This window comes from Phodopus roborovskii, unplaced genomic scaffold (genome assembly GCF_943737965.1).
Source record: "Phodopus roborovskii unplaced genomic scaffold, PHOROB, whole genome shotgun sequence".
In the NCBI taxonomy this organism is placed as follows: domain Eukaryota; kingdom Metazoa; phylum Chordata; class Mammalia; order Rodentia; family Cricetidae; genus Phodopus; species Phodopus roborovskii.
The window spans coordinates 635106-652479 of NW_026126618.1; the positions used below are offsets into that span (position 1 = coordinate 635106).

The 17374-nt window shown below is 44.6% G+C and overlaps 1 protein-coding gene across 1 annotated transcript in view; it reads left to right on the forward strand.

Annotated features, from left to right (window-relative positions):
• Gnptab (N-acetylglucosamine-1-phosphate transferase subunits alpha and beta) overlaps positions 1-17374 on the forward strand; it is a 58565-nt gene that overhangs the window by 40330 nt on the left and 861 nt on the right. Inside the window, exons 12-20 of the mRNA XM_051206361.1 lie at positions 762-965; positions 1316-2361; positions 4091-4290; positions 4477-4696; positions 5472-5585; positions 6980-7065; positions 7251-7349; positions 8858-9025; positions 15176-15266. Coding sequence (XP_051062318.1) covers positions 762-965; positions 1316-2361; positions 4091-4290; positions 4477-4696; positions 5472-5585; positions 6980-7065; positions 7251-7349; positions 8858-9025; positions 15176-15266 — 2228 coding nt within the window. The remainder of the gene's footprint in view (positions 1-761; positions 966-1315; positions 2362-4090; positions 4291-4476; positions 4697-5471; positions 5586-6979; positions 7066-7250; positions 7350-8857; positions 9026-15175; positions 15267-17374) is intronic.

The following is a 17374-nucleotide window of genomic DNA, read 5'->3' on the forward strand; positions in this document are numbered from 1 at the left end:
GCAGAAGGTTGCAGAATAAAAGACTCTTATCTACTTAGCACACCACAACCCCCCCCCCCCAACCTTTGGACTTAATATTGGCGCTTTTGAAAATGTGTTTACTTATTACCTTTCAGAACTGAAAGGTAAAGCCACTAAATTCTAGAACCTTATTTATTTTGAGACAGGATTTCTCTATATTGGAGGCTGTCCTAGAAATCGCTCTATAGACTAAGCTGGACTTGAACTCACAGAGATCCACCTGCCTCCACCTCCCAAGCACAGTGACTAAAGGCATGCACCACCACCCGGCCTAGAACATTACTTATAACCCTCTTGAGTTTGGGGGCTCTGAGAGAGAGAGTGTGCACAGATGTTATCACCCTGGTGGTATGGAAATGTGTTGAGGGTCAGTGGAAACAAAGTGTAATGGCTGCATTAGCTGTCAGGTGTTGTAAAATGTAGGCAGCTGCAGGAGCAGCACAGCTGTGCTGACGTCAGCATTTGATAACGCTGCCGCTGCCGCCGCCGCCGCCGCCTGTGTCTGGACATGGTTTTGGGAATTGAGTCATGGTCCTTGGAATAAGCTCTTTCCTCCAGCTTTTCTCTGCCAGGTGGATTCCTTTCCCCTAAAACACAGGGGCTCTTCGTGTTAAGGAATGGGATGAGCCTCTGTAGCGGCGATCCACACATCAGTCTCGCAAACATTTGTAAGGCGTGATGAGCTGGCTTCTTTCACAGTTCCAAGTCCAGTAAAGACTCCCGTCCTCCTCCCTCTACAGGTAACAGCGGAGGGAGTCGCTTTGCTGCAGGAGGTGGGGGTACCGGGAATATCGGAGTCGGACAGCCCTGGCAGTTTGGCGGAGGAATAAATAGTGTCTCTTACTGTAACCAAGGGTGTGCGAATTCCTGGCTCGCCGATAAGTTCTGTGACCAAGCCTGCAACGTCTTGTCCTGTGGTTTCGATGCTGGTGACTGTGGACAAGGTATGTGCATTGCCATGAAAGCATTAGAAACAAAGGACTAACTCCACAGATAGAGAACACTGGGTGGTTGTCATCACTTAAAGTACCCTCAAATTAGTCATTGAAATTTATCGATTAGAAAGCATGCCGCATCTCTATAGCGAGTCAGGGTTAATGTTCCATGTAAACTGCTGTGCTCAGCTCAAATGGTGAGATGAGCCATATCCCCAAACCTTGTATTACAGCTTGTGAGCATTTTTAAATAAATGTAAATTCACCCTTAGAAAGTAAGAACTTGAACCCAGGGAGTTGAGGAAAGGCAGTAAAAATGTCTAATTAAAAAGAAAACTTGTTTGTGTTTTCTTCTCTAGATCATTTTCATGAACTGTATAAAGTAACTCTTCTCCCAAACCAGACCCACTACGCTATCCCCAAAGGTGAACACCTGCCTTATTTCAGCTTTGCAAAAATAGCCAAGAGAGGAATCGAAGGCGCCTACAGCGACAACCCAATAATCCGACACGCATCCATTGCAAACAAGTGGAAAACCATACACCTCATATTGCACAGTGGGATGAACGCAACCGTGATACACTTTAATCTCACACTCCAGAACTCCAATGACCAAGAGTTCAAAATCCAGGTAACAGTAGAGGTGGACACAAGGGAGGTGCCAAAACTCAATTCTACCACCCAGAAGGCCTATGAAAATGTGCTCAGCCCAGCCACGCCTCTTCCCCAGGCTGAGTTCTCTTTTGAAGATGTTCCCAAAGGGAAACGCTTCCCCAAGGTCAGGAGACATGATGTAAACCCAACGGGGAGATTCCAAGAGGAGGTAAAAGTCCCCCTGGTAAATACTTCACTCCTTCCAAAAGAGGCCCAGGTGAGACTGAGCAGGTTGGAGCTGCAGCTGGAACTTGGAGACATCACTCTGAAAGGATACAATTTGTCCAAGTCAGCCCTGCTGAAGTCTTTCCTGGGGAACTCACGAGATGCTAAAGGAAAACCTCCAGCCAGGACTGACCAAACAAATGACAATTTGGAGGTCCCACGGGAAATGCTGTCTCACGGAAGCCCAGCTGGCTTTGTTGCCGGCCAGAGATGGGAGACATGGACGTCCCCAGTGGGGACAGTGAACTGGAATGACCGTGACCACGACTTAAAGCCACCTCCAGTCTTGGAGACCGATGCAAGACTTAATAAGTTGGAAACTCAGACCCAACAGGGACCCGGCGTGGCTGTACCCAAAGAAAAGCTCACAGGGAAAGGAGAGGAGGGTGGTAAAGTGGAAGTCGATGCTGACAGCCACATGGCTGTCCATGAGGGAGTACCTGGAAGGAGGCTGCAGCACTACACAGACAGTTACCCAGGCTTTTTGCCTTGGGAGAAAACAAAGTATTTCCAGGACCTTCTTGATGTAAGTTAGACCCAGCCTTATTCTTGTCCACCCATGCCCAGGAACATAACTAACTTTGTAAGTGGTAATATAATAATAGCTACCATTTGCCAAGCACTTTCCTGTGACTACAACCAAAGTAAGTGCTTTTCTTGAGTGGTTTCATTTCATTTCCTCAGTAACCCAAACTGTAAACATGCCACATCCTTTTGCAGTCTAGGTAACGGTCCTTACTTGAGTGAGCGTTCTAGCCGGGGTGGAGGCTGGGGACATTGAGGAACAGCAGTGACACCCTGTCTCCTTAGCTTGTAGCTCTGGTGCTATCCCAGCTTCACTGCTGAGAACCCTGAGATTCAGATACGTCCATTGGCGTTTCTACAATCGGCACAACCAGCTCTGTAAGCCGAACCTGAGAACCGAGGCTTTTGTCCCTTACGCCACACGTGGCGTGCACTGTGCCATGGTGTGTTTGTCCTGAAGGTGCTGCCTCAGTGGTGAACACCGGACAATAGAGACACGGTCACTTGTGAGGAAGACTAGAGGCCACTAAGGAGGACAAATCGAAATAAAGCTGATAGTCTCTGTTGAGTCACAGGCAAGCAGTCCCTAGGGAACTCGGCCCTCGGGAACCGCGCGCTGTGAACTAACCCTAGAGAGCTGGAGGTGACAGACCCCCGATGGACTCTGAAGAAGAACAGGAAGTGGGCCCGTTTCTTGTTCCTCTCAGCCCTCTAGGGGGACATCTTTTTGCCTTGCACACTGGGCACTTGCTAACCGAGTGGAAGGTGACAGGTCTTGCCCATGTTTCTTTTTGTGTCTGCAGACTAGTGCACTTTCCAAGCAGTACAAAGATCTGCCATAAAAAGGGAAGGTCTTCCTGAATCTTCTTCCTTGAGATTTGGTACATGGCCGCCCTTCCAGTCTTTTCTCGAGGTGCATAGACATGCCACTCACGCGGTTTCTGCAACGGTGCAGTGGCTGCACGCCGTCCACACATTCCCTGTGGTTACCCCGACGCAGTGCCCATGAGAAGCAGCCTGTGGCAATGCCTTTGCTCGCCCAGCAGCTGGACCTTTCCAGCATTTCACAGCTACAGCGTTTCAGCGAGCATTTCACGCTCACCTTTCTTTATGTCCGTCGGTAGAATTGCCAGGTTTCATCCTCATAAACTTCATGTCCTAAAGTGTGGCACAGCGTCATACTCCCACGGTACACAGGGACGCTCGCTGCTCCATCACTAACCAGCACTAGTCACTGTCTTCTCTCTACATTTTCTTCAGTTTGTGAAGCAAAAACCTTCTATTGGCGTACCTTCACATTCTTGGCCAGTTTTCTCTGCCTGTATGGTTCTGCCTAGCTGGTTTCCTTTCTGTCATATAGTGGAGCTCAGTTTCTTTTAGTCATATTCGAAGCTCAAACACATGCTCCTTTGTAACCAGTGCTATACAATTTGTATGTAAATAACTTCCCTAAATGTTGTAGTGGATTGGCTTTGAAATCATGTGTTCTGTGACTAGCTTTTAAGGCGTACCCAATAGGCCTTAAAAGCTATGGCACTGTTATTCTCAAGCCAGCGTATTCCTTAAGATCCTTAAAGTGGCCCAACAGCATGGAGTTCATTCCCCTTGAGGACTGTTAGTGGCCAGTTACCACATTCTGTATCACACCGCAAGGCCGTGCCCTTATCTCTTGCTAATAGATTCTGCTATGGACTAAACACAATGTTTGTCACGTGGAATTCTCATTTCAGGAGGAAGAGTCATTGAAGACACAATTGGCGTACTTTACCGATGGCACACACACAGGGCGGCAACTCAAAGATACGTTTGCAGACTCACTCCGATACGTCAATAAAATCCTAAACAGCAAGTTTGGGTTCACATCCAGGAAAGTCCCCGCACACATGCCTCACCTGATTGACAGAATTGTTATGCAAGAGCTACAAGACATGTAAGTCTTAGTTGTGCCTGTGTGCTTGACATTCTCACGTTTACCCCGACGAGCTATGGCCTTCATGTCTGATGAGTCAAAGATGCCATACAAATAAGACATGAAGACAGACTTGTGTTTTCATAGACATCCAATCCCGTATGTGCCCGGAATATCCAAAGCCCTTTGCATGTTATATTTGGACAGGTTCCCTGAAGAATTTGACAAGACATCATTTCACAAGGTGCGCCACTCTGAGGACATGCAGTTTGCCTTCTCGTATTTCTATTATCTCATGAGTGCAGTTCAACCCCTGAATATTTCTCAAGTCTTTGATGATGTAGATACAGACCAATCTGGTATCTTGTCTGATAGAGAAATCCGAACACTGGCTACCAGAATTCATGATCTGCCTTTAAGCTTGCAGGTAATGTATCATTTCAGCCTTCATCTTGTTAACATACTGAGTGGAAAGCAGAATTCTGACAGCACCTCTTTTTCTCCCGCGTTTCAAGTAAAGATAATTCTGAGTATTTAATAAATTATTAGTGCCAGAACTGAAATATTCGAAATTGTGTTTCGTGGCCTTGCACTGGGGTAATCCTCTATTATCTGAGGGGAGAGCCAGGTGGTAGATACCTGCATATGATCCTTGTGACAAGTTCAGTCAGGGCATGGGGTGCGGCTGACTGGAGATCTCAGCCAAGTCCTCCTGTGATTCTTAGAAATGCAAAATTCATATGGAGATGGTAAAGTGAGTAGAGTTGTACCATATCTATCCCTGTGAGCCTGGACTACCTTGTAAAAATGGGTGTCTTTGTTGTATTGTCTTATTTTGCTCTTTTGAAATGTTTCTATTTTATACTTAACAATGCTATTGCTTTTGAGCCATTTAGAATAGCCACTTAGAGACTTTCACATCTTTTTTTATTATGTTTTTCCCTTTTAGTTTTTGAGATTATAATCTAATCATGTCATTTCCCCTCCCCTTTCTACCCTCCAGGTCCTTCCATGCACCTCCCTTCCCATTAATTACCATTAATTATTGTTACATACATATATATGTGTATTTCTAAATACATAAATGCAACCTACCCAGCCCATATAATATTGCTTCTATCCACATATTTTTTTATTTTTAAACCAGTTTTTTTTTTTTAATCTATAGTATATATAACAGATTTCTATTTTGCTTTGGATAGGATTTGACAGGTTTGGAACACATGTTAATAAACTGCTCAAAAATGCTTCCTGCTAATATCACTCAACTGAACAACATCCCACCAACTCAGGAAGCATACTACGATCCCAATCTGGTAAGTGTCATGGTAACCCTTATCGGATGCATCTCCGCCATTTCTGTGTCATGGCGGTGCAAGTAATACATAATCATTAATGTCTTGCTTGAGAATCCCTCCCCACTCGGTAATATGCAGGTTTACTTTCAGACTGACTAGATTCCATGAACTGACATTCCAGTGACCAAGGGTAACAGCAAGTAACCCGAGAATGGCAGACAGGGTGCTGTTGGCCCCTCCTGGGCGCTGGGGGATGGCGGGGGAGCTCCACACACCCATGGCAATGTCACTTCTTACCTAATTGTTAACTGTAAGAGATGTGCAAATATGTGCACCTCAGAATGGATGAAAGGGAATACACCATACACTGTTTAACTTGTTTTTATGAGTTGTACATACGATGTATGGGAAAATGCTTAGAAAGCCAACTGGATGAGGAGGGAAATGGGAAGCATACACTGGCTTGAATTATTGAAAGTTCCCTAATATAATCCACCCCCTACTTGAATATAAGAACACACATCCCTCAAAAGACATATTAAATCACTGAAAGTTTTTTAGTATTATTGTCTTGCTTGCATTTCCATATTTTTACAATAAATACCGTTTGCTTTCATAATCAGAATAAAATTCTGTTAAAACTTGTTTTTCTGGATGGGGAGGGTGGTTCAGTGGTTAGGGTCACTTTTTGTTCTCGTGGATTCAGTTCCTAGTACCTGCATGGGAGGTTTACAGCTGTCAGTAACTCTGGTAATACAGCTGGTTCATGGATGTTCATAATCAGTGAAAGGGTATGTGTGTAATCAGTAGTCATTTTTTGCCGCTGGAGAGGATAAAATCATCTTTAAACATAGAAGTTAAATTATGCAGGCTAAAGAGCATTCTCAGCAGAGTTTTAAAATTGATGATTCCTTTCTGGAAGTCTCCCTACATTTAGTTATGCTGGTTCTGTCAAAGCTAATAGAGTCAAAGTTAGTCACCTGTAAATGTGGATTTGTTTTCGAATTCTATTTAAGCCAGGCCTTGTGGCGCATGGCCTGTAACCCACCACACGGGAGGCAGAAGTTACAAGTTTAAAGTCAGCCTGGCTCTCCTTAGTAAGTTCAGGTCAGCCAGGATTTCAGAGGAAGAGGCTACCTAATAAAGTCATTCATTGACTACTTAATTAGGATAGGGAATTAGTTTGTCATTCATCTGTTTGTGAAGGTGACTTGAACACACCCTTTCTCCTCAAGAGGGCAAGTAGGCGCTGCAGATTGCCAGCCCGGTCACTTGTCTTCTTAGGGTGTGGCCTGTGCTGGGCTCCTGGCCGTCCCCTCCAGTGAGTGACCCTATGTTCGGCACCCAAGGCTAGGGCCTCTCTTGCTCTTCTTGTCTTGCTTGGCGGACTGTCTGACTGTGTTCTCTTGTAGCCACCAGTCACTAAAAGTCTTGTCACCAACTGTAAACCAGTAACCGACAAAATCCATAAGGCATATAAAGACAAGAACAAATACAGGTGCGTATAAATGTGTCTTTGTGCAGCTTATGGGCAGTTCCGAAGGTCCGGCACGTTTGCGCCTTTACAATGTCTTAGTCACCACCCCACCCACCCCCCGGCTTCACTAAAGTTTTTAAAAATGCTTTTCCTATTGAAATTTTGTTTTGCATTTCCAAAAACGCTAAATATTGTTTGGCAATTAGGTTTGAAATCATGGGAGAAGAGGAAATCGCTTTCAAAATGATTCGTACCAATGTTTCTCATGTGGTTGGCCAGTTGGATGACATCAGAAAAAACCCCAGGTACAATTTTATTTTCTTTTTTCTGGTTGATCATAAAACTGTGGGGGTTTTTTGTTTTGTTTTGTTTTTAATTCTAAAAGTAAATTTGACTAAGAAGGAAACAAGCAGGACTAGAGGGAAGGGAATGGCTGTTTCAGTTTGGAGTGGACAGTGAAGCTCCGTGGTAAAAGAACATTGTATTTCAGCTGGGTTTGAGCGAAGAGGCAGGGGTCATGAGTTAAGTGTAAGCTCCCGTGCAGAGCCGATTCCCGTCAGTGTGTCCTGAGCCCTGTGAACTCTTGGTGACCCTATGTTCAGCACCCAAGGCCAGGGACTCACTTTCTCTTTCTGTCTTGCCCTTGGCGGACTGTCTGCATTAAATGGAACGAATATCAGAACTCCTTGGTAGTGATGTGTTAAGGTTCACAGATGCCCAGAGGAGGCCTCTCAGGGATTGGTATTTTAGACAATAAAAATGATAATGCTATCTAGCATATTTTGTAGTTATAACTGAAGTCAAGAAATAAAATAAGAAATTGAAATAGCATGTCATGAATGCCTCTGACTTTTCAGAAAAATGAGCTGTGTAACTTCTTTTTGTTGTTGCTGTTGGTTTTTGTTTTGTTTTGTTTTTTTCCGAGACAGGGTTTCTCTGTGGCTTTGTAGCCTGTCCTGGAACTAGCTCTTGTAGACCAGGGTGGTCTCAAACTCACAGAAATCCAACTGCCTCTGCCTCCTAAGTGCTAGGATTAAAGGCGTGTACCACCATTGCCCAACGAGCTGTAACTTCTATTAAATTATCCGAATGAATCATTTCTCATAGGAAATGGATGATCCTGAATTTTTCTATGAGTTATTGTACTGAATACATATTGGAGAATTGTTTGATACAATCTTTTCTAATAAGACCTTCACTTTTCAGTTTATTATCAGGCTTATAAGGATATATATATATATATTTGTCATATCCTATCTTACTCTTAATGGCACCTTGATTTAGTTATTTTTGCTCTAAAGAAAACTTGAAGCAAGAAGAGGGTACACCATCCTAACCTGGTTTTGCTGAGCTCCAGCCTCTCAGCTTAGTTGGGGATACATTAATTCAAAATTCAAAGGGTCTCCACCATAGAACCAGCTGTATGTCAGACATCCACGTGAGCGTGGTCTGACAAGTAAAGAACCTGTCTTAGGTGCTTTCTAATTCACGCCTCCCCCCCCCTCCAGCTGCTAACAAAATATTGCAGCCAGTCAAATACATTTACTGAATGCATACACCTGGCTGCGTTAAATGGAAGTTATTTATTTGTTTCCATAGTTACATGGCTCATTCAGAATTATCTGCTCTAGTTCTCTTGTTTTTACAGGTAAGGGATTTGTGAGGAAACTTTAGAAAACACTCTTCCTCCTAATATTTCCTGATAGGGAACTCTGTCAGCAAATGTACCAACTTAGGGTGCTGGCACATTGGAAATTTCTTTGGAAGCCAGATCTCCTACTTTATGACCAGTGATGTTAGCTCTCTGTTTCAGGAAGTTTGTTTGTCTGAATGACAACATTGACCACAATCATAAAGATGCTCAGACAGTGAAGGCCGTGCTCCGGGACTTCTATGAATCCATGTTTCCCAACCCTTCCCAGTTTGAGCTGCCGCGAGAATATCGGAACCGTTTTCTTCATATGCACGAGCTTCAGGAATGGTAAATTCTGGTTTTGCATATGTGTGTGTGTGTGCGCTCGTGTATCTGTATATACATTTGTATCTGGATTTTAGGCTGCTGACATTTCCTTAATGTTTTACCTGCTGCATAATTTATTTGGGAAGATACAGTTACGGTTTTATTAAACATTTAAAAGATGTTTACTAGCATTTCAAGCGATTTGAAAAAGTCTGACTGGTTTTTACAGTTTTACTGAATGAAACTTCATTTATTCAAGTGTTCATTGATTGATGTCTAAGTGAACAGCAGCGCTGGTTTGGAAGATCTTGTTGTGTCGTACACAATGAGAGGTACAGGAAATGAGCATGGGCGGACCACACTGTCAAGCAAGCTTTCAGAACCAATGGAAACTGTAGCTGGTGTCTGAGAAAGATTGACATGTGCTAAAGCGTTGTCTAGAAGTTGTCTGTTATAGTTGGGAAGGATGAAGACAAGAGAAGACAGACATTGAAATGGAGGTCCTGGAACTCACCTCACCATTTTCAAGCATACTGTGCAGAGGCATTCATGTTCATGGTGCTATACAGCATTGCTCGAGTTTGAAGGCCCTTTCTTCACTGCAGAAGTGTCCCAGAGCCATCACTTCACTCCACAGCCCCTGGTGACCGTTCATTTGCTTTCTTGCTGTGAATTTGCCTATTCTGGACACTTAAGGACATGTGCCATGTGACCTTGTGTGTCTGACATCACCTTAGGGGAATTGTTTTCTTCAGTGATAAGGATCAAATCCGGGGGCTTGTATGTGCTTTACAACCAAGATACACCCACGCCCTTGATTTTTAAGACAGGGTCTCTCATTATATACCTCATGCTGGCCTGGAGTTCCCTTTGCAGCCCAAGCTGCTCTGCAGCCTGTGACTGAGCTGTGGCTCACTGTCTCATGAGTGCTCGGAGTAATTTGCTCTCGCTGAAGTAGCTGGAAAGTGATAGATCAAGCCTGACTCTTACGTTTAGACATTCTAGTATATTCTGTAGCTGCTTTGTGTGCTTCCTGCTTGTTTTACTTGATGCCATGAGGTCAGGAAACTTCATCTTTGAATTTATGAAGGTTTTTAACCCTTTGCCTGCCTTGCTATGGCAGGTTCTGGAGCCCAAAGATGAAGGATATATAATGCCGGCTTTGGGTGCTCTGACTCTGCCCAGGCGATGGGCGCCAGATAGGATATATTAGCGGTGGCAGTGAGGTTTGTGATGATACTGGTGTACTGGGAAGGGAGTCACTGATTCTTTGGGGGAAAGATAACATTTGGACTTGATTCTCTCCTTATGAAACATGGCCCTCACCCCAAAGGGAATAAAAGTTTATTCTTGAGCCAAATGTGAGTGATCATAGCCCAGGAAATAAACTCAGGTTCCTCAAATGATGTGTTTCTCTGTGGCGATTTCATGAAGTTTCTGTAGTCATAAAACAAAAGAAAATCATAAGCAAAAAAACTTTGGAGATACACTGGTAGAAACATTAGGTAGAGTCATAGCTGTCTCAAAATTACAACTCTCATGGCAAAGTAGAGAAGTTTATTCCAGAGCCAAATAACAATAATTATGCTCTGGGGGCACAGAATTAAGTTACCTCCAATTCCATGTCCCAGTGTGGTAATAGAACACAGAATTAAATGACCTCCAGTTCCATGTTCCAATGTGGTAATAGAACAAAGAAACAAAGTCATAAATTAAGGCACTTTGCAAATATGTGGTGGAACTATTAGATTGATGGCTTAAGATGCTTAGGCCTTGATGCTGTCCATTGGCCTTGGGTATGGAAGAGCAGTGGTCAGAGTCAAAGAGACGGTTGGGGAATTGGCAGGTCTCGACAACTGGAAAGAGTTTGGTAGGTGCAGTTGTATAAATGAAACTCTGTTCTCCGCTTGTCTATCTCTCTCTCACTCTCTCTCTCTTTTCTCTTTTTATATATTGATCCCAGTTCCCTCTCCCTCCCTCCCATTCCCCCCCCCCAACACCACAGGGAGGGTGATGCCTTCCAGGAGGGATCAACAAAATCTGTCAAGTCATTTGGAGTATGGACTAGGCCCTCCCTCCTGTCTCTAGGTTAAGGGAGTATCCCTCCATGGGGAATGGGCTCCCAAAGTCCTTTCCTGCACCAGGGATACATCCTGGTTCCACTGTCAGAGGTCCCTTAGACTGCCCAGGCCTTCTAACTGAGACCCATGTTCAGGGGGTCTGAGTCAGTCCAATGCTGGATTCCCAGCTATCAGTCTGGGGGCCCGTTAGCTCCCCCTTGTCTCTGTGGGTTTCCCCAGCCTGGTCTTGTCCCCATTTTCTTATCACTCCTCCACCTCTACATATGGATTCCAGTTCGGCTCAGTGTTTAGCTGTGGGTGTCAGCTTCTGCTTCCATCAGCTACTAGATGAGGGCTCTATGATGGTGGAAAAGTTAGTCATCAATCTCATTACCAGGGAAGGGCATTTAAGGTAGCCTTCCCACTGTTGCTCAGATTATTAGTTGGGGTCAGTCTTGTAGGTCTCTGGACATTTCTCTAGAGTCAGTTTTCTCTTCAAACCTATAATGGCTCCCTCTTTTATGGTATCTCTCTTTTTCTTTTGTCTATTCCTCCCAACTCAATCTTCCTATTCCCATATGCTCGCTCGCCTATCTTCCCCTTCTCTTTCTCCAATCTCCCTCTCTGCCCTCCCCCCACTCCCAATATGCTCAGGAGATCTGTTCCTTTCCCCTTCTGTGAGGGACCTTGTATGAATCTCTTAGGTTCCTCCTTGTATCCTAGTTTCTCCAGTGGTGTGAATTATAGGCTGGTGATCCTTTGCTTTATGCCTGAAATCCATATATGAGTGAGTACATACCATGTTCCTCTTTTTGTGACTGGGTTATCTTGCTCAGGATGGTTTCTTCAAGTTCCATCCATTTGCCTGCGAATTTCAAGATTCCATTGCCCCCCCCCCCCCAGAGTAGTATTCCATTCTTTATTTGAGGGGCATCTAGGTTGCTTCCAGACTCTTGCTATTACAAATAATGCTGCTGCAAACATAGTTGAGCACATGTATTTGTTGCATGGATATGGATCATTTGGGTATATGCCTAAAAGGGGAATCGCCGGGTCCTGTGGTAGACTGATTCCCATTTTCCTGAGAAACCGCCATACTGATCTCCAAAATGGCTGTATGAGTTTGCACTCCCACCAGCAGTGGAGGAGTGTTCCCCTTTCTCCACATCCTCTCCAGCATAAGTTGTCATTGGTTTTTCTAATTTTAGCCATTCTGACAGGAGTAAGATGGTATCTTAGAGTTGTTTTGATTTGCATTTCCCTGATCTCAACATAAATCCAGCCACACTGAACCTTAGAAGAGAAAGTGGGAGGTACCCTTGAACAAATTGGTACAGGAAACTACTTCCTGAACATAACTCCAGTAGCACAGACACTGAGATGGACAACTAATAAATGGGACCTCCTCAAACTGAGAAGCTTCTGTAAGGCAAAGGACACAGTTGATAAGACCACAGACTGGGAAAAGATCTTCACTAACCCCACATCTGACAGAGGGCTGATCTCCAAAATACACAAAGAACTCAAGAAACTAGTCACAAACACCAAATAACCCTATCAAAAGATGGGGTACAGAACCAAAGAGAATTCTCAATAAAGGAAATCAAGAAGGCTGAAAGACGCTTAAGAAGGTGCTGTCTATTCATTTTCATTTGTATAAGGAGAAGCTGTAGAGATTGTGGATTCATCTTACATATGCAACCTCTCACTGTGCGCGGTTTCCGGGAGCTGTGAAGACAGTTCTTGACATGCTTCCAAGTGCTAATTCCCCCAGTCCAGTGGCTTTATCTCAGTGGAGCAGCTAAGCAGCTGAGTAAGTGGTAGGCTTAAAGTAGTTTGAGCTGGGTTTTTTTGTTTGTTTGTTTGTTTTGTGGCAACTCCTAGGTAGTTGGCCATGTCAAGATGACGCTGAATACGTCCTTCCCAGACACCAGCTGTCAGAAACTCGCTGACCTGGATGACGAACACAAGCTTTGTTCCTTCTATAAGCTGTGCAAGGCCACAGAAGTACCTGCTGATGCCCTGGGTGAGCGGTGGATGAGTTATGTGGTCCAAATCGGAGGCGGTGATGACAGTGACATACAAGGTGTCCTGACCCACGGCAGAGTGTGCTCGCTGTAGACCAAGGAGAACTGTCGGGAGGAAGCGCCGGTCTGTTCCGGATGCACTGTGGATGCCAGGCTGAGTGTTCTCAGCTCCGTTATTGCAAGAAGAAACAAAGGAATGGGGGGGGGGGTTGTTCCAGACTAAGGCTAGACTGGAGGACACTACTGTGCCTCTAGGTTGGGGTCTAAACGAGCTCACAGGATCCAAAGGCTTTGCAGATTCTCTGAAGAAGATGATGTCTGCCAATATGTTGTCAGAAAGCCCTTAAACAAAGAAGAGGAGAAGCCCAGACCAGAGCACCCGAGTCGGTGTCTTGTTACCCCATGTGTCCTACAGCATAAATGCTGGTGTTTGCTCTGAAGAAACAACACACTAAGAAAAATGAGGCAGCTGCCTGCCTGCTTCAGCCTCTTAAGGGAAGGATGCAGTTTCAGCTAATTTTTTTATGTTAGTTTTTTTAAATTTATTTAAGATGCGTTTTGTTAGCATATAGGTAATAATGTGTCCTGCTATGCATTTTAACATTGTACACTGTTATTTGTTCTCTCTCCATCCCGATCTCCCTGTCTTCTTGTTGGTACCTTTCTCCATATTATTCCCTCATGATGTATGTGTTCCTTTAGCTCTTATCCCCCCCACCCCACCCTCCGAAGCTTTCTAGCTTCATAAGCTAGGCACACACAGGAATACATACAGATTAAAATCTATGATCCACATGGGAGAGAAAATATGCAGTATTTGTCTTTTTTGAGTCCGTCTTTTTTTTTTCTCTTGGGAATTTCCAGTAGCATCTGTCTTCCTGCTAATGCCTTGATTTACTTTTTATTTATGGCTCAGTAAATCCCATCGTGTATGTGGATCGCATTTTCTTTATCCCTTCACCTGTTGACAGACATCTAAGCTGCTTCTGTGTCTTAGCCACCGTGAATAGTGCAATGGTACACGCAGCTGTGACGGTGATCCCACACACGGGAACGGGAGAGTCCACTGAGCTGGCCGTGTGTGGCCACAGCAGAGAAAGAAGCATGTGTGGAAGAATAGAACTCAAGCTAGAGAGACGCCTATTCCCAAAGATTTGTAAGAATCTGGGACTAGGCAAGAGCCTGAGTGTAGAAGGCATTAGCTTATCTCTCAAGCATTTTTATTGAATGTTCGTAACAGTTTGTTATTTACAAAGTACGCACAGTACTTTTCTGCTCTTGTCTTTCCCATGACCCCTTCATTCTACCCTCACCACCTTCTTCTTCTCATCGCCCTAAGACATCTGCTGTTCTTTCCCACGCCTCAGCTAAAAATGGACTGCGTGCCTTACTTGTCCATCTGTCCTTCACACAGCCTCCATTTTTACCCTGATTGTTTGACACACCTGTATCCCACATCTCACTCACTTTCCTGAGAGGCTTACCGGCTAACCTCGTGTACAGAGTCGCCTCAGTCCCTGGCGGCTGCCTTTCTGTGGCTCCGAGTGTCCCAGAGCCCCCTTGGGCCCCCTCATCACTTCTGCAGGTCCCTGGGTGCCTGTGCCCTCTGCTGCTGTTATTTTCTCCCTTTTAGCCAGGCGTGTTCCTTCTCCCTCAAGGCTAAGGGGAAATGGTACCCCATTGCAGCCGGCCCCATTTGTCTGGGGTTTTCTACAAAACTTTAATTTTGATACTACTGGTTTCTAGCCACCTGATTGATGGCATGTCAGTGACTCTCCAAGTCACTTTCAAGCAGAAATTTAATCTTGTTTATCCCTCTGAATCCAGGAATTTTTTTCTGAAATAAACAAACGTGAATGAATAAATTTTAGAAATGTTATTTTAAGGTCTGCAAGTACTGATTTTTGGGAGCCAAGGAAATATTTACAACTGGAGTACAGTATATATTGTAAAGTAACAGATCTGAGCTTGTGTTAGAAATGTTTATTTTATTAATTTTTTTAGGGTTGACTGTGGGTAGTACCTTTTTGCCTTACGGTATGTCTTTATAAAATTCAGTGAATGAATCTTTTGTCTCTGAACAGGAGGGCATATCGAGACAAGTTGAAGTTTTGGACCCATTGCGTACTAGGAACGTTGATCATATTTACTATATTCTCATTTTTCGCTGAACAGGTAAGTTTTCTATATTTTTGGGTGGACTGTGTCAGCACCTTTTAGAAAACGATATAAATTCACACCCACAGTCAGGTGTGGAATCCTAGAATTGAGAGGTTGAGTTACAAGTTTGAGGACAGCCTGGGCTACTTAGAAATTGTATTGAAAATCTGCACCACCACCACCATACCTCCCAACCCCCCCCCCAAAAAAAAAAGAAGGAAAGGGAAGGTAAAGCAGTTTCACAAATGGAACATCTTAGCGCATAGCTGTCCATGTGTGCGGCACGTGAAGTCATGCAGTATTCATTTCCCTCGTCTTCCTTTTTACTTAGAAACTCAGTGGGTTAACTGTGGACCCTGAACTAAAACCGAAAAGTTCTGTTTCTAGCCCCAACTTTGCCTAGAATCATCTGGTACTAGATTTTCTCCCTCTCGCCTTCCCAGAGAAGCCTGTGTCTCCTCCTCAGGTGCCCATGGTCCCGCATGTCACAGTACACACCAGCAGTCCCTTACTTACATTCCTCTGAATTGCCGGATTGTCCTTCCTCCTCTGTCATCATCCTTGTACGTCTGGGTTCACTTCTGTCCACCCGGGTCCAGAAGTAGGAAGGTGAAGAGCCGATAATAAAACGTTAAGAGAATCTTCACTGAGCTACAGTCTGAAATACTGTGAAGAAGAAAGCTGAAGGGGAGGATGGGGAATGGGCCCATCTCCCTCACTGGTGCAAGGACAGAGGCCTCCTCAGCCTCCGGGGGAGGTGAGCGCTTGTCACTCACAGACACTGAACAGGAAGAGGTGGGTACTGAGAGCTGTAGGATAAATGATGGCTTCCTGCAGCGGAGTGAATGAGTGGGCAGGACAGTACGGCCTGTCTTGGTCCTTGTTGCCATGTTCTTGTAGGGGGAAAAAAACCACAACAGTACCTACCTTTAGAACGTGGTACCTTAGAACATGGTTCCCCCGAGGAACTTAGCAATGCGCTCGCAGGTGTTTTAAGTTAAAGAAGGAGAGGGACTTGGCCGAGGTGAGCCACAGGGATTGTGGCGAGGAAACGAAGGCCAAGCTTTCTCTTGTGTCATTTGTAGTAGGAGAGGACAGGAGCCTGGAAAGATGGAGAGAAAAGAGAAGGAAGAGGAAGATCCCTTTCATGCTTCTCCAGCACCCTGCGCTCCCTACTCCAGTCAGGGTCCCTTGCCTGTCCCCACCCTCAGACAAACAGCAAACACTGCTCCTCCCCCAGCTCAAAAGGCCCAGCCTCCGCCCCTGAAGGGGAATGGCTGGTCCTGTGTAGATGGGAAGAGGAAATGTAATCTCAACATTAGGGATCCAATGTTGTGGATCCATAGTTGTGTTTTTTCCTCAAAGCAGCTTCACAATAATGGCTAGGTTTCCATTTCAGAATATAGCACATGTAACAGCTTTTGAGAAAATAAATATTTATTTATTCACATTCTAAACGACACATGTAGAAATGAACTTCAAAAGGCTAGGTGGTGGTGGCGCACGCCTTTAGTTCCAGCACTCGGGAGGCAGAGGCAGGCGGATCTCTGCGAGTTCGAAACCAGCCTGGTCTAAAGAGAGAGTTCCAGGACAGGCTCCAAAGCCACAGAGAAATCCTGCCTTGAAAGAAAAGAGGAAATGAACCTCACAATAATTTTTGTTGTTGTTTTGTTTTTATGTGTGTGGGTGTTTTGCATGCGAAAGTTGCTATGCTCCATGTGCGTGCAAGTACCAGCGAAGGCCAGAAGAGGGCATTGGATTCCCTGGAACTGGAGTTGCAGACAGTGGTGAACCACCAGATGGGTGCTGGAAATCAAACCCTGTCCTCTGCAAAAACAACCAGGCTCTTAAATACTGAGCCATTTCTCTAGCACCTAGAAATTGACTCTTTGCAACCCATTCATAACCGTTGATAAGTGTAGGGAAAAAAATGACAGGATTTTAATTAGATATACATACATACATACATACATACATACATACATACATACATACATTTTAACTTTATGTGCATTGGTATGAAGGTGTCATTCCCTGGATCTGGAATTACAGACAGTTATGAGCTGCCATGTGGGTGCTGAGAATTGAACCTAGGTCCTCTGGAAGAGCAGCCAATGCTCTTA